Raw genomic sequence first — 22,664 nt, 5'->3', positions numbered from 1 at the left:
TGCGATGACCTTCTCTTCACCCGGCACATTCCACATACCAAAATCCACCTGCGTCCCCATCTGTGCATGTGCATGCTTTTATCACATACGTGTAGACACTTACATCAGCTGCTGAGTTAGGAGCTCTTTCTCTTCTCTCATTTTCTGTAACTCCGCACTGGAATGCTTTAGCTCCTCTCTGAGCACTGTACAAACAAACAAACAAACACACACACACACACACAGGGATTAAAAAGCTTGTCTACATAGAACGCCGTCTCAAAGCTTGTCACCAGAGGCTGTTACACTGTATGATTTACAGAAAGAGAAAGACAGGTACAGTAGAGTTTTCTATCACACTGTTACTACACCAAATTAATCTATCTAAGAGAGTGACAAGATTGGAAGGAGAAACAAAACAAGAGCTGGAGGAGGGGGAACAAAAGAAAGACAGAAGTTCCAGACAGAAACATGAGAGTACCTCAAACAAGAGGTGAGGAGGAAGGGTGAGAAATGCAGTATTGAAAAGAAAACCAAGGTGGTAAATTGAGACACAAAGAAGCAGTTGAAAATGGGAAAGATGGGGGGAGTAGAAGGAGGGGACAGTGTGGGACAGTGTTGAGAAGAAGGGAGTACGAGGGAGTTTGTGTTCAAGGGAAACCATGAAACTGTACACCAAAGTCTGGCAGTCTTTGTTGTTGTGTGTCTGACACAAAGTAGCTGCTGTATTGCTACTGTTTCCTCCCTTCACTGTCTGTCCATACTCACCTTGTCAGTTATGATACAATGCGTATACAGCAATGACGTACAATACAAAATAAATACAAAATAAAAGAATTAGAAAGCTAGTTGCAAATAAATATTTAATAAATATAGTAGGACTCTAGTAGAACATGAATTCTTGGAAACATTTTGAATAAGGAGACACCTGATCTGAGTGAGCATGTTGTAGGCTGTATATGGCTAATTTCTATGTGCTTGAATCTGAACCTGCTGTGATCCTGCAAAGGTAGGGAGTGTCATTCTGCTCGGCAAATTCAAATTTACATAACAACTTCCAGGCCGGTGGATGCATTTATAAAAAAAAAAAAAGAATAGACCTGGAAGAAATGCTTAACTGCAATATTTAGGCCAGCAGCTCAAGGCAGCAGTGGATATCACGCAAGAGAAAAGCACTTAAGCTCCAAGTCTGAGTGGCGAATAACTCGAGGCACGTCACTGTTTTCTGAAAAAAAACACCACTTTTGCTGTGCACACAACTGTCTTCAGTAGAAATATTTGCATACTGGCTTCAAGTAGAAGTGAGAAACATAAAATGAGAACAATTACGATCGGCATATTCAGTGTCTGATAACCAATGATGCACGGCTGCACTATAGTTCTGTGGAGAGAAAGGTGCTTCTTCTGTAGTTTTAATGGATCACTCCGCGTGCAGACATATTTGACTACAAACATGCATAAAACAAAACAAACCTTTTGAGAAATGCTTTTTATTCCAGCAAACGTGACTTTGAGGAACGTCTGTAAGTCATGACACAATTCTGTGTGTGTGTGGGGCGGGGGGGGGCCCCTAAAGGTGTGACAATGGAACTGTGATGCTTTATAGACACACGCCCATGCTGCCTTGTAACCAAGAGGTTCAAGCGCTCCTCAGGTCATGGTGGTCCTGCATGCACTGCAGGTTGAGTCCTTGCTGTTTTATAAAGCAAAAAAAGCAGCCAAAAAAAAAAGCTAACAGACAAAAGCTCTGTGTGGGTGTCTGACTAGCTGTTTGTATGGCCGATAGGCTAGTAGTGGAGTGTGTCAAAGAAGCGTTATGTGTTTGTATTTGCGAGTGTGTGTGTCCAATCTATATTGAGAGAGTTGCCTGTGAGGGTCCATTTGAGCGTAACGCAGGGAAAAGTGGCTGTGACTCTGGACAGCCCTCAAACTGATCCAGCAATGTCAGCCTGACATTTTCCTCCTCCAAGTCTTTGTTTTCCTAACATTCTCTCTCTCTCTCTCTCTCTCACCGTTTTTCTCTCCTTCATCCATCTCTTCGCTGTCTCTCTCCTCTCTTTCTGTGGCTTTGTTTTTATTCCTTCTCTCTTGGCCTCGCTCCCTCTCTGCAGGAAGAGGGAAGTGTAGGAGGTCCTCCTCAAAGCGGCAATACACCGATAATTGCTTTCTGGTCACTGTGACATGACAAGGTTCGCCAGGGTAAAGCAACACACACACACACACACACACACAAACACAGATACACAAACACAGATACACTCAGAAACTTACACAGACTCACAATAATAATACTGAACACACAATAATTGACGGGAAAAGAGCCACTTGCAGAAAGACACACAAGCAGCACAAAAACAAACAGTAATGGACACATCCAAACAGAAATGGTTGTATACTTGATGGAGCAGAAAGACTTTGCAATGAAAGCAAACAGGCCTGACTGACTTTGTCTGCAGTGCTTCTATTGTGTGTCACAGTGCTCACACACAGACACACACAGTGTAACTAGATGTGGTAACCGTTTTACAGTATTGTTAGCGGGCAGGTTGTTGCAGTGTTGCAGTAGACGGCGGAAATGACAAACTAGATAAAAAACTAGTTGTACAAACACTAGTACTTTCCTCCTCTTTGACATATTGACCAGTCCTCATAGAAATCCTTTCTGAGTAACTTCAACACCATTAAGGCCAGGGAAGGTTTGGAGTTAAGAGAAGCTTCAGATATTTATGGCAAATCATCCACACAAACAACTGAATTTTTCGATTAGACATTTACACAGCTAGGTTTCGAAAAACGTAAATGTTCCCTCGATTCTTCCAATATTAAAGTCAGAATGTTTGTAAGATATGTGGCTTGTGAAAATGGCTCCAATATTTACTTTAGTGACTATGGCCTATAGATATGGTGCTCATGGGTTTCTGTAATATAAATACTGCTGGCTCTGTGGTGTTGGCATTTCAAACCGGATGCCTGCAGTGCGCCATAGCAGCATCAATCTGCCTCAATTGATGCGTCATTTATTGCTTTCAGTGCGAACACAACTGGAAGAAGAAAAGGTCACTGTATGAGCAATCTACAAGAAAACTTGATGTAGGTGATACTGAAAGTGAAATTATCTCAGAATTACATAAAATGTGAAAAGAACAGGCAGTGTCAAGACTTATCAGTTGTTTTTTTATCTGCACAACTTCGTAAAATTAGAAAAAAAGATTCTCTAATATCATTGGCCAGTTTTTCATGGATAACGATATTACTGTAAATAGATTTAAAGTAAGGGAGAAACACAGTACCACACAACTCATACATATATTCACTCACAAATACTGTGTTCTGCAATAACATAGACTATAAATTTACAAATGTCAACATGAAATAATTGCAATTCACAATAATTGATCCCATATTCTCTCTCCAACCAACAAAAGCACACAGACACACCCAGCACCTCCAGATATGCTGGTATTGACAGTGTATGAGGCCATTTATAAGGCGTGAAGTATAGATAAGGACCATGTGATACTACAGGGTCCTGTTAATCACACCTTTACAGTTACCTATTAACACACAAGCAGCTAGACATTGGAGGTCTACATAACTATAATATCACATTCTTAAGTGGTTGGGTACCGCTAACATTGTTGGGAGTCTGCAGAGTTTATTATGTGTAATAAAAGCAATACCGGCTTCTAAACCACGAACTGTATTCCAGCTGATGCTTGTATTTCAGGGAATGAGTTTATTTCTAATGCAGTGCATACGTCTTTTAATGATTTAGGCATGTTGCAACAGATAGATTTCTTAATCGAACATTCACGTAATAGCTCTCTTGACAACAGTATATATGGTATGACATAGTACAGTCATACTACATGGCTAACAGACAGTAAAACACAGACGGTAACAGACAGATGTGGAGACAGTGCTGGACGGGGAGGAGATGGAAACATTGCTGAGAACATATTTGATGTTTTTATATTGCTGCTGTCACTATCAACACACACACACACACAAAGTTTCCTAGGAAATAGACACCATATAGTCTAAGGATAGCCCAGGGTGTTGGCAGATGGCTGCGGTTCAGGGATCGGTCATACAAACACACGCGCACACACACACACACACACACACACACACACACACACACACACACACACACACACACACACACACACACACACACACACACACATTGCTTTTTAACCTTGATTTCCCTGTCAACCCATTATCCTCTTTTCCAGCGTGTTGAATAAAAACTCCCACACTTTCAAAATTCTCTGTCAGTCAGCTTCAAATCAAGTTGTCAGTAAAGTCAGCTGCTGACATCTGCACAAAATGATCACGGATGAATTATGTTTTCATCTCCCTCTGTCCTCGTCTTTGTCGTGCTCTCTGTAAAATTCCACATCGCTTGAGGTTGTTCTCTCGTTTCCACCCTCTTCTTCTCCACCAAACCATAAACCACATTCGTCTGTTCACATTAGGCAACCTCCTTATGTTTCTCACCGTCTTTCAGACTTTCCTTGTTTTTTCTTCTGCTGTTTGAGGCTAACCACAGAACGCTGACAGACAGGTGTTTAACTGTGAGCTAACGCCCATATCAGTCTGGACTCTCATGTGTGCTTTGTAGAGGTCTTCTTACAAATTCTGGCAAAGTTCAGGCTCATTTCCACGGACATATGGCTCATTAATACAACTATTAAAGGCAACTTTGTTCATCTTGAGTATCTAGCAAGAGTACGCTAGATTTTGAAAATGAACCAACTGACAAATCCAGCCCAGTGTCAACTCTTTTCCAATGAAAGTAGCCAACAGTACTATCTCCAAAAGTCCCTTCGGGCCTCCCTCCAAAGACACTCCCCCAAAATTATCATAACAATTATTACAGTCCTGGGACAGCGACAAATACCAGATGTTTTACATTTGTTTTGTCAGAGCATTTGATTTATTGATTGCTTAATTGATTTATTCAGACATCAATTCATATATTGATAATTGTATTTAAATCAACTTTGTAATTTTTTATATTTATGGTAAATTAAAGATTTGCTCTTTTTTGGAGTTGAGAAGCGCCACAAACTTGCGCGCATCCAGGCAAGTTTCTACAAAAACATCCTTTTCTTTTACCTAGGTAATAAAAGGGTAGATCTTTATACCATTCACATCATCATCTGCATTTTGTTTGCCTGTGCAACAAATAGTTATTTTGGGAGACAAGACACACTATACAAGACAACTAAATGTAGAACACTGCACAGCATACAACAAGATAAAGTTTGATATGACCCCTAATTTACTGTAAGTTTCTGAGTGTGCGTGTCTGAATGTGATGATTAGTTTGGGAGAAAATGTAGGTTTCTGTGATAATTTGTATTGTGTGCATGTTTGCTTACATGCATGCGTATGTGTGTGTTTGTGTGCGCATTCCTGGGTGTGTATTTTATTGCATTTGTTGGTTCGTGCAGCAGCTGCCTTTCATGCTCACGTCACTGAACAAACACATACTCACACGGCATCAATACCGACAGCAGACTGTTTTCTTTATCTTCCTCTTCCTCTATCAAATTCTCCCTTGTTCCCTCCCTCTGTCCCTCTGAAACACACACACACACACACATCCTTGGCAGCTGTTGGGAACATGCAGAAAAGAGAAAAAGACCCACCCATGAGGTGAGCCGGAGGTTAGCTCTCCTTCGGGTATTTACTGTCAACGATAAACACAAACACACAAATGCACTCTGCAGTTCTGCTTTTCTCTTTAAAATGTATGGTAAGAGTTTCAGCAGTTTACAGCATTTACACACATATACCCATAAACACGCACACATTCCTTCCCTCCTAAATTATCTTTAAGTTTGAGTAGTGACTGTAAACACACATAAACACATTAGTCATCCACTGTGGGTGCTGCCATCAGAACTAAAAGAGTCCATACCACAGTTAAACTAATATTAACTCCCCCTGAGAGATTATTTGCTCAACCCTTTTTTCCAATATTTCTCTTTTATGTCCGCTCCAGCTCTGTATTAATATACACTCTGTTTTGCTGTGCTACCCTCATACATCATCTAAATCGCTGTTTCTCACTCTATCTGTTCATACTCTCTTCAAATGAGAAGCTTTAGTTGGTGTGTCTCAGTGCGTCAATGTGTATATGTGTTTACCTGAGAACACCTGTGCGCTGTGCTGCAGTATCTGAGATCTGAAGGCCTGCCAGACCCCTGTCAGCTGGCTGAGGAAACCCCGTACATCTGTGAGATCGCTGCCAGAGGATCGGAGCACGGAGAGAGTCGCTCGCAGGGCCTGCTGCTGCCGCACAAATGCTCCTCTGACACACACAAACACAGAGCATTTAACCATTCTGTCTCCATAAATTGACAGTACTTCATTGCTATGTCACAGATGCCAAAAAATGTCTGAACATTTTGTGGGAGTTGTCACATAAATATTTAGACAGTACAACTAATAGCTACCTAGGGATCTGTTTACAAGTGCTGTTAAAATGACGAGTGTGTGAATAAGACAAAATTAGCCATTAAAGGTGTGGTTCAGAAAGACTGTAGAAAAGACTGAAATTCTTCAAGCCAATCTCTCTCCGTCCTGAACAAAATACTTTGACACTTAAATCCCCATATGCTCCAGTCAAGTTTAGTAGCGCGTAAGAGCAGGAGACTGTGGTTACTGCTCCCTGGTGCGAATATGTGTAACTGTGGGCTTTTGAAGCAGAGCATTTCTGAAAAAGAGCACGCTGAGCGTTCGGTGGCAACACTCCCGAGATATATCATGACGTTTGCCTCTCAGCCATGTACTGTATGGAAAAAAAGCTTGCATTTTAAAGTAAAGATTAAGCAGCTAAATTATTATTTTTAAATGATTTTGAAAATGTAGTTCTGCTATTACAAATGTGCGGCTGAACACTCTCAAATGACTCTCAGACTAAACAGCGCTTGAATTGTTTTGAGTTATTTTGTAATTTATAGACTTCCACAGATGCAGGGAATGAATGACGAGAAGAAAGAAAAAAATATAATTAATATACAGAAAAGGAATGCAGGACATACAGTAAAATAAATTAAATAGGTGACTTAAAGAGACGGAGAGAGGGAAACGGAGGACTGATGTAAACACCATGTCCTTAAAAAAGGGCACAGCCATGTTTTACAGCACCCTCTCTCTCCTCCCTCTCTCTGACTCTCAAGGATATATGCTCAGACGAAAAGCACTTTGAGCAACAAGAAAGATCACTAGCTCAGCTCACACACACACATACATATACACACACACATGCATATACACACACGCATGTTCAATCAAGTCACAAACCCATGCAAAGCGTGGATGTGGGAAACTAGAGTGCTGGAATAGAACATTCTGTTATTCCAAGAACACGTGCGCGAGAGCACACTGAACAGTTTCCTATTTTCTTCACACACACACACACACACACACACACACACACACACACACACACACACACACACACACACACACACACACACACACACACACACACACACACACACACACACACACACACACACACACACACACACACACGAGGCCCATGGATACCTTGCAGGCACAGTTACACACACACACACCTGCAGAAACACACACAAGCCTGTAGACACAGTCATGGACAAACGCTATGAACATGGCTGGGTCTTGTGGGCAAAGTGACGTGATGGCTTTTGAGAGCTCAGCGGGGTTGAGTGGTTGTTGTTTTTCTCATTCAGAGTTTGTGGCTTAAGGTGATCAAAAATGAACGGAGTCCAACACGAGACGGGATGAGAGGGAAGACTTCGAGCTCCTTCCTGGTGCCTGAGTGTGTGTGTGCAGAGTGGAAGAGAGCACAGGCACTGCTTGTCACGAGAGCCCGTTTTATAATGTCAGATGACATAAATCATAAGGCTGACAGCACCAAATGGAGGAACAGATATGAGCCAGATCTGTCAACGATGATAAGGCTAAGATAGTGAAAAAAAGGAGAGCATTGCACGCGTTTCCTCACCCGATGGTTTAGTCATTTAGCAGCTTTCAATGTCAGTGGCCTGATTGAAAACATTTTTTTTTCCCTGACTCCTCATCTTCTCCTCCACTCCTGTCACGTCATTTTTCAATCTCTCTCTTTATTTCCAGGAAATAACCGGAGGGTCAGCTGAATTGACTTTCTCTCCTCTGTTTTTCCATTCCCTCTTTTGTTGTTTCCCTCTCTATCATCTCACACAGTTGTTTCCCATCTGCCCTGGCCTTCCTGCCATGCATCTGGTCATGGAGCTGACAGCCAATCATGGTGATGCAGACCAATACTTTTTATTTTTTTTTTTCATCTTTTGTTTTTGTGATTTATTTCCATCCTACTTTGGCTTTACCAAACATTATCGCGTCACCATTCCCCCACTTTCTCATGTCACTGCATCTTTCTTTGTCTCTTTTCACTCTGGTTGTTTCCTTACCTGAGAATTTCACCTTGCCTCCTCTCTTCTTCGAGTAACTGTTCTGCCTCCTCCTTCGTGCAAGCCTCTTTTGCCAGTCTGTCGAGGAAGAAGAAGATAGTTGAAGAATGAGGATGAAGAGCCAAGAGCCGTGAGCAATATTCACTCATTGGATAACCTAAGCCTATGTAATGGAACTGCCCTCCCATGGGGTTAAATGAGCTTATAGATGATGCAACTTTAATGAGCAGAGGATGATCGTGATGAAATGGAATGAGATGAAAAATTGAAATGTTCCTCAGAGGTAATTGATATAAAGAGAGAGGCCCTCCCCGCTTATGTTATGTAGTTTCAGATAATTCAATACATAATAAATTATGATTTGAATGAGTAGAGTAAGCAATGCATAAAGGCAAATAATTAATAGAATTGAGATGCAAATTAGATAAAGAAGAGGAAAGTGGATTACTCTCAAAGTGCTACAGATTTTGAGGGTAGTGTAGAGGTACTTAAATAAAATCTGAATAGAGTTAGGGACTCAGTGCTTAACAGTCGCAGTGTTAAGCACTGAAGTGCATATTCATGAGTCGCAGAAGTAGCCCACACCTGAAAATTAGTAACACGCAGCACATTTAACCCACGCTAGCATCCCTGATTCAATAAGGTCTCCTGTACCACCCCAGTCCAGTCGTTGGCCGCAACGTGTCCATGAGATATGGCCAACAATAATCTAAGGACATGAAGAAGTTCAAGTTTATGCTCCTGACCACTCGCAAATACCGCAAGTAGGGGTATTGCGACGCACCCCGTACTCTGCATTGCCTTTCAGCCTGATTGATTCCAGACAGGAGCCATCAAATCTGACAGACAAATTCCAGCAATCAAACCAGAGACATAAACAGAAAACAACACATCCTGTTCTTTCCTAAAACACCACAAATAAGCACTGACAGCCAGACAGAGAGAGGAATAAACACGCTAGCAGGCTAGACAAATGGAGACTAAAACCAGACAGGTAACAATCATGACCGTCACAGTTTAATCAAGAAGTGTATAATTTGAATGAGATGCAGTGATCCTGCCGGGGGGGGGGGGGGGGGGGGGGGGGGGGGTTCTGCTTATTGGCAAGACTTTAGAAACAAATGTGAGGTAAAGTTATTCGGAGGCCCTGTGCGAGGAAAATATCCGGTAACATAACATTCTCTTCCAGACCGACGGCGCTATTGTTTGTATAACGATGGGAAGAAACATCTTTTTGCTACAATTACGAGGTTAAACTTTCTCAGTACATATTGTCTAGTACTAGTTTTCTAAGCGGTGGTACAATCATCCTCTCTGCCAATAATGTGCTTATTGCACTATTCATTACCATCGTATTGGGAGTGGCTGTTGTGATGTGGGTATATTGTATTGTTCCTAACGGTTAATCTGTCTGTAAGAACTGCATGTACAGAGGGACGGTTGAGAGCCGTGTGGGGTGAGAATGGGCTGAGCATTTTGTGTGTGTGTGTGTGTGTGTGTGTGAATTTCGTGTGTATTTTGTGTCTGAATCTGTGTGTGATTGAGACAGACCAAGTTAGACTATTCCGTGAGCATTTTAGTCTGTTTATATGTATGCCACTTTGTTACCAAGTCAGGGCGATCCTGTGCGTGCGAGAGAGTGTGTGTGTGTGTATGTGTATTTGTGCATGCATGCCTTTGCTTTTTGAGACATGGCAGCCCAGACTCCCACTGTTCATCCATCTGTCCCCACCAGTCCCAAAGCGAGATCAGAAAGAACATTGCCTCGAGAGGGGTGTGTTTGTGTGAATGTGTGTGTGAATTTCGTGTGTATATTGTATCTGAATCTGTGTGTGGTTTGTGAGCGTGAGCTTGAGCTCCTGTTCCCAGGGCGGTGGCTGTCAGTGGAATAACTAGGTAGCGTAGTGCCAGTGAGTGCGTGCCGGATTAGAGTACCCCCTACCAGCAGCCCAAATCAACTGCCTCATCAGGACATGTCATACGCGCACACGCACACACACACACACACACACACGCGCACACGCAAAGCCATGCGCTCACAACAACAACACTGATCTGCCAGCCACAGTGTTATTCTGACCTACCGAGTCAAATGTTTTCTCTTCTGGGGTGTGTATGTGTCAAAGGGTTTACCAGTTTTGTGCTCCTTCGTATTTTCAGAGATTTGGACTGAAGGTCAATGTGACAAAGCTAGAAGGCTTATTTTCAGCCTACGGTTGTGTACAAAATGTCCTGTTACATTGTGCTTGTTTTTCCACATTATGCTTGTTTATCCTGGTTTTAGTACCGTCCTATAATAATAGCTTTAAGGCCCCTTTTTGCTTTACTGGCTTTAATTATATGTGACATTCTTTTGCTTAAATTGTTTCACTAGTTTACTGTATGAGTATCAATTTGTACAACAACATTTTGCTGCTTCATCTGTTATCATTTTTCTAGAAGCACAACCACACTGGGAATCATCAGTGGTGCCTTCAAAAACATCCAAAACAAATTTGGTGCAATTCCTTGTTCAGCCACAAGAGACCATCTCTCAACACTGATCACACATTGGAGCTGTAACACAAGTTTATGTCAAACATGTACTGTTCTCGGCCCTTTGGCATTGGTTGATATATATATCTATTACTATTTCTATTACGTAAGTGATAACGTATGAGTGCATGTCAGTGTAAATGTGCTCGCATACTCATACGAGTGTGTATTTGTGCTGGCATTTCCTGTCAGCATTAGAAGTGACATAAAAGATTACCCATAATTACCCGTATCAAAGTGTCATCTGTTCCCCCACTGTGTGTGCGTGCATGTGTGTGAGTTAAAAGACTGTTTTGATCAAGAATATGGCAGAGATGGCAAAGCTAAAAAACATTTTACTGTGACCATAAAGGACCACAAATAGAACGTGATACACCGACGCACACACATACACACACACACACACACACACACACACGCACACACACAAGCTCATAAACAGTGTATGTACATCTTCCAAATGTTTGTAAAAATTAAAAAGCTGAAAACACACGTTGGGCTTGTTAAGGACTTGTAAAATGTTTTGATGAAAACTTTAAGAAGTTTGATCAGTCAAAGCCTCATTAATAACCATAATCCTTTAGAGCAAGTGTTCTGTGCGTGTGTAGTGCGACACCTGTGTGTATATATTTGTATTCAAGTTATCTGGTAACCATGTCAGGGATGCCATAACAATGATAGTGATCATCAAAACAGCATACCGGCATACACAAAGTACAGGCAGTAACAATGATATCATATTATGGCTAACTGAATAAACTCGAAGGATATGAGAGTGCATCTGTGCTCCAGCTTGTCAATTGTAATTAAAATTCGGAAAAGCGTATTTGTGTGTCATTTGTGTGGCTGGGTTGCTATGCTACGGCTCCGACATGTTGATTACCAAATAAACTTTGTCATATTGTGTGTCTGTGTGTGTGTGTGTTCTTGACACACACTCATTAATAACATTGTTTTTGTTTATCTTGTTGTCATGAGCTCTTCAGTAACATTGAATGAATAGAGGTCATCCTCTGTCAGGGAGCGTTCTCCTCCAGTGTAGCTGAAATGGGGACACGTTTGATGTGGTAATGTGAACTTAAAGTTGGATCTGTGCTAATACCTCACATGCTGGCTTTGACGGCTGTTTGACCCTGCTAGACTTTACATATTACATAACACACACACACACACAGAGAGCGAGAGAGAATATGGTGATTTGTGTATTGTTTCCGCGGTTGCTCATGGAAACCAGATATTAAAATAAACCCACATCAGTACAAAACTAATTTGCCATAAAGCACTTGCTTGTTACAAATGGATGCCTTTCTATTTGTCATCCATTTGTGTCTACTTCACTCCCACTCTCACACCTGCAAGTCTTCTTATCACCGTTACAATCCAGCCCCAGGTCAGGTGTGTGTGTATGGGCGTGTGTGTGTGCTCTCACACATTTCTGATTTATTCTTCATAACTGCCAGGTATAATTTGTTTTACTGTGCATGCACACTCCCACAAATGAATATGCATTACACACACAGACAGTCGGGTACAGACGCAAACAGACTCACACCCAGAGTAACAGTTTGGATCCAGACTGAGACCAGCTGCCAAGGAGAGCAAACAGAGTGTATTAAATTCCCAGACATGTCTCTCAATGCGATAAGATGTGCACAAGTTGCATGATATGTTTCAACCTGTCTCCAGTTAGATGAACTCTCTGTCCTGTTTGTCAATGTCTTCTAGGGGCTGACATTACCCAACAACTAATCTAAACAGAGAGACAGAGAGAGAACGCGTACCAAATGGGTGTATTTAGGAAGGCTCAAACTGTGATGACAAGCCGGGATTAAACCTTGACAAGTGTATGCCGAATCCAGTATAGAATCCACTCATCAAAGTCTGAATAAAATTAATTTAGATTTAGCTTTTTAACGATTACGAGTAACTACACTTTGTAATCACGTTTTATTGGCTGAGAGGGCAAAAACTGTTTTGAGTGGCAGCCTAATTAATGTTCACAGCCTGTAGCAACAACTAGAAAATGAGGTGAACAGCATATGACATGAAATGCTGATCAAATGCGTCTGACACCTTGAAATAACAGGTGTATCATAGTGTGGCAAGAGCAGCACATCGCCAGTGGAACTGCAGCAGCGTCAGTCCTGTATTGATTCAAATAAAAGCATATTTGTGGTGGACAACAGAATTAAGTGTTCTGTGTAAACAGGGTGTGCTTTGCGCAGGAATCTGGGAGTAGTCGACATAGACTGTGACCTAAAGAAAACCTCTTGTCTACAGCTGACCTAGAAAAAAAACTAATACGTGCCTTCATCACCAGGCAGTTAGATTGCTTTTATGGTCTAGTTCCTGGTTTAATCCCCAAGGAAAAAAGTCCTGCAATTGTTCAGAAGCTGCTGCTTAAAAAGATAAAGCGAGTAAAACACATGATATATTACTGACCTGCTTGTACAATATGAAACAGCTCTTAGATCCTCTGGAAAACATTTGTTGGCTTAAAACCCTCTTATTGTCCGCTGCCTTCTAATGTTGTGTTTATCACTTCTATTTCCTTATTTCCATTTTAGCATTTGCTCCAAATTTTGACCAATGCCAGTGTTCCTATTTGTGAATGTGCGTAGTTCACACCCTGGTTGAATAGTAATGTTGAGTTTTGCACATGTGAGGGCAAATAATAGTGTTCATTTACCAGTTAGTAGTCGCATCGCATTACTATCTCTGTGTTATTATTTTGATTGATGGACAACGTGAGACAATCTCGTCTATTTGCCTCTGACAAACTTTGGCATCAAGTTGAATGCCATATCAAAGTCAAAATAACGACTGGGAGGCTGACGTAAACGGCATTTACAAAAACTGGCAAACTCTAATATGACGTGACTATGTCTATTTCTCTCATCACTCTCTCCTTCCCTTCACCTTTCTTTCTCTTCAGCAGATCAACATATCTCCTGCTCATCTGTGTTTGAACTTGTCTAGCAGGTGGCATTTTAAAATCAGGCTTAATTGCACTCTGCACATTACTACCCTTCTCCCCTTGCTATCTTCTGTCATAAACCCGTCATCCACACAAAAACACTCGCAACACGCTGTCTGACACGTGACATTTTAATCAGGTTTGGTTTGTATGTTGAGTGTGTTGTTATCGAGCTACCAGTCAGGCTCTCCCACTGCACCCACACACACACACACACACCCACACACACACACACCACAACCACTCCTCTCATCCTGTCAGACAAACACAGGATCAAACAGCTAACTCAGAAGAAAGCAGGACAACCTGTGTGTGTGTGGGGGTTTTGTTGTAGTTGTATGTCCGGGTGTAGGTCATTATCAGGCTCTCTAAAGAACTGGTACAAGTCCAAAAACAGCATCAGAAAAAAGTATCCTGCTGGCTAGAAACCTTAACGTTCCTCATTTAATAAAATCTATTGTTCTTTTATGGTAAATTACATAATCTCCCAACAAAAGCTCTATTAAGTCTCGCAGAAAGGAAGGGGGGGGGGGGGGTGGACTGTCAATCATAAAGGCATCTCACATAACAAAGTCACACTCCTGCTGTGTAGCCAGCCATTCAGAACATCCTCATTAACTCCCACTCGCATGCTATCTTTCTCCTTGTCTCTCCCTCACTCTTTTAATCTGTTCATTACCACCTGTGTGGGTGAAGGTGCACATTTGCAGCAAAGCTATGGCAAATCATAAGATGGATACATTCAAATAAAATAAAAAGAAATGCTGCATATTTGAAAGTAAATGAGCATTGAGATATATGCAGAGATGGCAGATCAGAGACGGAACATTAAAGAAAGAATAAAAGAAATGAAAGAAGAAGAAGGAAATGAAAAATAAACGAATGAAGAGCAGAAGAGCAGGAGAGGGAGTCCACTGCTGTTAGTCCATGCTGGCCTCTCACACCTCATTGTGTCGTGCATCGTTATCTGACTGAACTGTGACCTCCTGACCCACGCTTAGCCCCAAGGTTCCAGAGCACAACTGAGTGCAGTGTGTGTGTGTGTGTGTGTGTGTGTGTGTGTGTGTGTGTGTGTGTGTGTGTGTGTGTGTTTGCGTGTGTTTTGGGCTCAATAAAGAGGGAGTGAGAGATAATCAGCTTACATTAGAGCAGATAGTGGATTGGCTCACCAGTCTACCATACACATAGCAACATACGGACAACCTGAAACCCCCAGCTAGCCATATGAGCATACCGGCTGTGGCCTGTACAGTACACGCAAACAGAAAACAAGTCATCCTTCACATGCCTTTGTACTTTCCTCCCAAACATTGGGCTCGTGGCTGAGAACCTACTATATAGTACATGTATACATACTGAATATCTAACTTATCTCCTTTCATCATCCTGTGATCATGTCATATGTTACCATTTTGTATTGGTTTTTTTTTGGAAAATGTTTTTCTTTGATGAATAAGACATTGGGTTGATATAATATAATTTTGAAATATGTGGAAAACTTTGACTACAATCACGTTTCACAACATTTTTTGTGTCACTGTAATTAAATGATATCACTGGCGACCAGCTCCAGGCGCTGCGGCTAGGTCGGCTGTTCATGAGTCTTTAAATTAGTTCACAGGTGTTCACAGGCATGAGACCAAAAAAATGTACTTTCTTAAAAAGTAGTATCACCACCGACACCTGCAGTTACCTATTATGCCTTGGGTGAAAACCCTGCAACAACCAGGATTGCATTGCACACGATGCCATCTAAGACCACTCCCAGGCTGCTACTATTATGAGAGCTTTTAACAAGGGCTACCACTAGAGGTGCGTCTACAAACGGCAAGCAGCTAACGCACATCTGCAGAAGAACTACCGGCTTAGCAGAAACAAGTTAGCATTTATTAGCATTGCAGTGCTTTTTAACAAAAGCTTTTGTTCAGTCACAAAATATTTTTGTACTCATCATGGAGTCCAGTAACATTGTATGAGTAAATAAAAAAACAGCACAATGAAGCAAGATATCAAATTTTTAAGTCTGGCATGTAGAGTGTTGCAAACAAACTAAATTAGCATCCACCTACAAGATATACTTTCTTGTTTCATTGTGAAACTTTTGTCGATCCTCTGCCCCCTCATGTATCATTTCTGGACATTGATTGATAGTGAAAATGCAGCAATGTGGTCTAGTTTTGCTGCAGTTCTACTAAATATAAGCAACAAAGATATTTTCAATTCTCTGATAATATGAGGAGGATGTTTGTCAAACATTGTGTTCACTAACACACTATTTCCTCCCATAATCAGTCAGGCCCTGCTTACAACAGTGTGCATGTGCCTGTGTTGTTGAGCAAAACAATTCAAGCAAACAAGCCTATTAAATATTGTAAAACAGTCTTGTTTACCAGAAATCAAATTGAATCACTTGGGATTTAATCAGTACTAAAGTAGTAAAGTTTACTCAAATAACTCACTTCCTTAGACGTTTTACCAAGCCCCATATATCTATTTCTCCTTTTCTAGGTACTGGATGACAGAGGCGTTGAAGATGACAGTGGAACATATAATTAGACAGCAAGGTCTGTGTCAGAGAGTTCCATACACACACCAGCTGGATATATCTCGGATTTGTCTGAGAGTGTGTTTTTGTGTTAGCAGCGTGACTCACAGGATAATTGCCCACATGAAGCCTGGCATTAGAGATCATTTCACACCAGGGACGCGAAGTACAGACAAACGCATACAAACCTCACCTCTCTTCCAGCTGTTGGAGATATTTTCTTAATTCCTCTAAGTTTTTATTGGCCTTTTGAAGTGCGTCACTCAGAACTTTCTCTCTCTCCTCAGTCGTCCTCTCCAGCTCTTGTCGCTGCTTCCTCAGTGTCTCCGTCTGTAGCTCTCCCAGCTCTCTTCTAAGTCGGCTCTCTTTTTCTTCACAGATGTTCTGACACTCGTCTTTTATCTTTTGCCTCTCCACATCGCACGTTCGTTCAAACTCCTCTCTCAGAGCTCTCTCTGCGTCTTTGTGCCTCTCTTCCAGCTCTTCTCTTGTGCTTTTCTCTTTCTCCACTGTCTGTCGCTGCACCTCCAGGTGAAATGCTTTCTCCCACTCCAACCGGCCCAGCTCCAGTGCCTCTCGCTGGGCCTTCTCTCTCTGGGTGCTCTCTCTCAGTCCCTGGAGCTCTTCCTCCAGCTGAGCCAGTCGGGTGTGGAGCTGATGGAACTCGTGGAAGATGAGGTAGCTCACACCACAGTAACGACACACCGTCTCACTGCGCTCCATCTGAGGGGAAAATACACACACTTTGATTAAAATGATAACAATATTATTTGAACTTAACTACAGAAGTACAACTATTAACTAACAAAACGTCTAAAATGTAAAGACTCTGACTCAATTGTTGCAACATTTCGACTGGGGTGTGGAACTATTTGAAATCACCTTTTTCCAAATCTTTATTTCTTATAGTTAAAAGATGATTGAAAAAGTTTTTAGGAAATTTAAAACAAATCGCTAGCCAAAATAAGGTAGAAAACCCCTCATTTTTAAAAAGTCAAAGCCCATTAGTTAGCTGATTAGAGAAAATGGACATAAAACTGAATGGACTAAAATAGGCTATATTGTCGCACAACAGACTAAAACGGAGTTTGATATATGCAAGTAAAAATGTACCTTCTCTTAGTGTATGATTGGTTACTAATCAAGTCTTCAAACCTTTACCACAGCATGTTGGTCAGCACGCTATAAACCTTTTTTATGAGCCAGTGCGCAAAATACCAGGACCCTGGAAATGGCTCACCTCAATGGAATGCAGTTTTTTCCTTATGTTATGAATTGTACCTGTATACTTGACAAGCCAAAAATGTTTAAGAACCCCTAAGTAAGAAGCTATTAATTAAATAAATAAACCACCAATAGTGTAAAATAAGTCGATGAATGGTAAAGACAGAGTGATTATTGTCATGTTTGTAACAAGGCATTAACTGCATGCAACAAGTGCAAATGAGGGTAGTCTAGACTTATACAAAGAAAATAAATTTGAAAAAAAAAATCATCACAAAAAACATGTACTGTAAATCTTGTGCGCTAGTCTGATTGGATATCCCCATCCTCCATAATCCCCAGAAAACATCTCAGGCAAGTATTATTGCATATTCAAATATGGGACACAATGATGAGCCTTTCTCTAGCATAATATAATATATTACCTTTATAATCAAAAACTAATTTCAAGTGTGCTTTATATTATATAAATCAATGTAGAAATAAACATACAGCTACAGTATATCGTGATTTTTTTTCAGGGAATGAAAATGAGTCTAGAAATAGCATTCACTTTTGCATGGCTTATTGTATGGGGCCTTTACAACTGTAGTATCAAAGCTGTCTATAAAAACATTTAGAGTGACAACTACAGGCCCCATTATCCATCACAATCTGTTGCAACCACTGGTGTCAAAAACATCTTTTCATCCCTCGGCAGTTCAACACACAGGAACACAGATACTCTAATCCTCCTTCAGATATTGTTTTTACTGCTGTCTGTTAGAAAAAAAAACATCTCCCAAAATTATCTTTCTTTCTCTGTGCGTGTCAGTGGATTCTCTCCAAGCTGTTCTTTTAGGCTTATGAGGGATAAGATCACATCCCCGAGCTTTCATCTTCATGATGATATGTGGCAGAGAGGCAGCTGATAGTTGGATGACATGCTGACAGCTCCCCTGACAGAAAGCTCCGAAATAGATTGTTCCATGATGTAAACAAGGTGAAGGAAACAGAAACAAAGCTGACATTGATGGGAAGACAACGAACAGAACAGATCATTGAATTATTGCTGTTAAGGAACAGAGGCCATATGATTGCCTTTGTCCATTTGGCCATCCACTTAGTGTGAGTGTGATGAAAACATCTAAAAAACTAACGACCAGAGTGAAAGCTAAAGCTTTTCATTCTGCTATGGCCCTCTCCCCAGTGTCACATTCAGACCAGACTTGCCCAGTTTATAATGAGCATATCTCTTAAACAGACATCCATGTGAACATTCATGCTTTGAAAATGAACTAACTAATCATCCCTCTTTCTCTCGGCCTCTCTTGTGTCCTTCTTCTATATGGTAAGAGATAATTCAAAGAGAATGACAGTGTGGGAGAAGAGAACGACAGATAAAATACACAGCAACACTTGAAAGTGCTTTTGACGTGACAAATGACTGACAGGTGACGCCAAGACTTTGTCTTTTCCGACCTATCACAGCGCCTTCTTGATTGGTGTTAGCATCTTGTCTATCCATGTCAGGTCAAGGTGCAGATTATGTCTGTCTCATGTCTTCGGGACAACGGGAGTCTGTCTTCTCGCAGCCTTGACAGACAGAAAGACAGCAAGAATAAGACTTCACAAGAAGAGCACTGCTCTTCTAAATGAGGTACTTCGATGCAATGCAAGCAAATAATAACAAGAGTAACGGTCTCCAGCAATGCTAGCAGTAATATTTACAATGTTAATTTGCCGATTAGCACAGTGCTAATCAAGAACCGAGCCGCGGCTTGTTAGCGTGAGCCACCTAGCTGCTAAGTTAGCACCCCGGTAGCTGTTTGGCTAGAAAGACACGATAACTAACCATAGTATGTCTTTCACTACATTTATGATCAAATTGACACATGTTCTATTCCACAGACTGGTGACGGTTATGGAAAATTTAAATGACATCTCACTCGTACAATTCCCGGGCTTACGGCTCAGCGACCACTTCGCTCGGAGCAGCTGTCAATCACAGCTGTCAATCACGATGTCTCACAACATTTTTATAGCATCAAATAATAACGAATTTACACCAAACTTACAGGAAAAAATGAACACTTGAACATACATCTGCATGATAAGAACTACCTAAAATGACAGAAACTATTTTTGGGACAACCTTTTTTGAAGTGTACTTTCACTTTTTAGTTTGGCCCATGTCCCCTCTACTAACATGGAGGGAACAGGATTAATGACCTATACTGCAGCCAGACACCAGAGGGTGATTGAGATGTCACTTTGAGCTGTCATGTCGTCCATCTTCATATACAGTCTATGGTCTGGATCAAAGTGGCAGACCGACCATCTGACCAACCAATTGATCCAACACCTTATCAAAGGCTCAAAACGTGCAAGTCTGTCATGCAGGTAGACATGGGAAATGCAAACCAAAACGTTTTTTTCAACAAAAGTCCAAAAACTCAATGTAAAAACAGTCAATAAGGAAGTACTGGACAAGAAAATAATGTTAAAAGTGCAGAACCTGCAACCCTCAAATATATCAACACCAAAATCCATATTTGACACACTCAGATTTCACTCCTGAATGCCTTTTGTACAGTTTTATGCTCATGTCTTTCCAATATGTATTTGGATGCCTGTACAAAAAAGCAAAGATGTGCTCCTAATGACCTCCCTGAAGGTGTTGGATTCCCCCGTGCCAGACATTTATGCCCTGACAAAGGTCTAGAGATGGACAGAAGAAAAAATGGGACAGAGAGGTCGGAGAGGGAGTGTATTAGTGTGGGTGGGGAAAAGACTCCAGACCAGAGCACAACAATGTATTACATTGTGTTGCCACATAATGAACTCTGGAGAATATGGGCTATTATCTGTTTGCAGTGTGAGTATGTACATGTGTGAGTGAGTGAGAGACACAGACAGAGAGAGCCAGAAAGAGCATAAGTGCGTGCAAGTCTGAGCAATATTTGGGACAGGGGCTCAGGGGGATTTAGTGTTTACTGTGCAGATGTCCTCATGGTTCCTGCAGGCACAGATACAGCTAAAACTACTAAGTGTGTGTGTGTGCTTGTGAGTGGGGGTTGAATTTTATCCCAAAATGCTTATGCATGTAAATTTGGGTGTGCACGTTCTTTATGTGAGAGATGTAGTCTTGAAGACAGACAAACAAGGGGGCAATAGACAATGTTAAAGTGGCCTGAGGGCTGAATCGTGCATTAGTATGGCTTAACACATACACGCACACGCAAACACACACAAAGAGGCAAGCTTTCTCACACTCATACAAACAAGCACCAACAGTCAAAAGCACAGTTTGCATACATGGGCAGATGAAAGGCACAGACACACACACACCCAAAGACGTACCGAGCGACAAACAGATACACTCACATTAAAACCCACATTCATGCAAGTGCCAACATGTACGCGGGCACAAACAAAAGAAATAGACGTAGACAGACACATACAAAGGCAAATTTACTCACATAGGCATCTTGAGACAGACAGGAGACTCACACAATCGCTCACTCTCAACTCACACACATACCCTGAGGGCAGATGGTCTGTGCCACCAGTGGATGTGTGCTCCCGTCACTGAGTTCGGACCCTTGGGGAGACCCCTTGCCCTGGGCACTGACACGTTCACTTAGCACTCAAACCACAAAACTAACCCCTCCACCCGCTCACACACACACACACACACACACACACACACACACACACACACACACACACACACACACACACACACACACACACACACACACACACACACACACACACACACACACACACACACACACACACACTACTACTACTACTACTACTACTACACGCATGCTTGCAAAAAATACCTGAGAGGAGAGAGACAAGGATGGTTTGAATGAAACATGGAGGTGACAGAAAAAGAGAGACAGACTGAGGGAGAGGAGGACAAATCTTGTTGTCCTTTAAATGTTTCATGCCAGCAGCCAATAGATGCTTCTCTCCTACACACAAAAACCTCTTTGTCCTCTAGTGCACACAACACTTCTATGGCTCCCCTTGTGTCTCTCTTATCTCTCTTTCATTCTGTCTCTTGATTGACTCCATTAGCATGCTGGTCTGTTGCCATAAGCGGTTTACAAATATTAAGACACACACAGCTTTTACTCAAACCACATTCATCTGGTAATGATTATTATTATTTATATAGAGTTAATAAATATACATATACATATACATATATACAGTATATACTGTATATATATTACAAAATAGTTCATTATGAAGTCAACATGCTGTATGTAAATATGCAAAACATGAAGAACGCCTCAGGGTACATCAGTGACGTAGACGTCATTAACCACAGAGCGCCGACACTGAATCATCCACCTCTTACTGTAACTGAACCTGAGTGAGTGTGCATTTTGTGACTCGGACCCCCTCAACAGTCCATGTTATCGCCACATTGCCTCCATCAATTAAACATGGGGCTATTACCTCTCGCCTGATGTGAAACATTTAGGAGGGGTGGAGTGGTGCAGGGGGTGCATGTGGGGGCGACAGGGTGGGGGCATTCTGTGGGTGGCTGGTGTCTTGCCAGGACGAGAAACATAATTAATTTACGTGATGCCTTTTTAACTCCCTGACTGTCTGCGTGTGTGTCTGTGTGAAAATGTCTGCGCTCATTGTCTCATGTACTGAGAGTGGAGACAAGGCTGGCATGCAGACAAGACGTATTAAAAGGATAAAGAAATTACCCAACTTTCTTCCGCTACGTTCGTGTTGGTATGTTATGAAATGCAGACATTTTGGGAGAAGCTAGAAGAGCTATATTATGAGCAGTTTCTTTCTTGACAACAAAATCAGGCACTAAAGGCAAATAAAAAGGCTATGATTGTGAGTTTTTCGTTCCACAAGCAGATTCATTTGTCTCACTTTTCTGCATCAAGCAGCTCCTCTTCCCCTTTTCCTTTGTGTTACAACTTACAAG

General features: G+C 41.5%; 1 protein-coding gene across 1 annotated transcript in view; it reads right to left on the bottom strand.

Moving 5' to 3' along the window:
• Positions 1 to 6,111: 6,111 nt before the first annotated feature.
• Positions 6,112 to 22,664, bottom strand: part of LOC142959305 (uncharacterized) — a 29,077-nt gene continuing 12,524 nt past the window's right edge. Inside the window, exons 3-5 of the mRNA XM_076100550.1 lie at positions 16,683 to 17,212; positions 8,433 to 8,510; positions 6,112 to 6,304 (exon numbers count right to left, since the gene is read on the bottom strand). Of these exons, the coding sequence (XP_075956665.1) occupies positions 6,112 to 6,304; positions 8,433 to 8,510; positions 16,683 to 17,212 (801 nt within the window). The remainder of the gene's footprint in view (positions 6,305 to 8,432; positions 8,511 to 16,682; positions 17,213 to 22,664) is intronic.

Source organism: Anarhichas minor, unplaced genomic scaffold, assembly GCF_050575085.1.
Source record: "Anarhichas minor isolate MPS153535 unplaced genomic scaffold, ASM5057508v1 ptg000026l, whole genome shotgun sequence".
Taxonomy (NCBI): domain Eukaryota; kingdom Metazoa; phylum Chordata; class Actinopteri; order Perciformes; family Anarhichadidae; genus Anarhichas; species Anarhichas minor.
The sequence above is the reverse complement of the archived record's forward strand: the minus strand, read 5'-3'. Positions and strand labels throughout refer to the sequence as shown.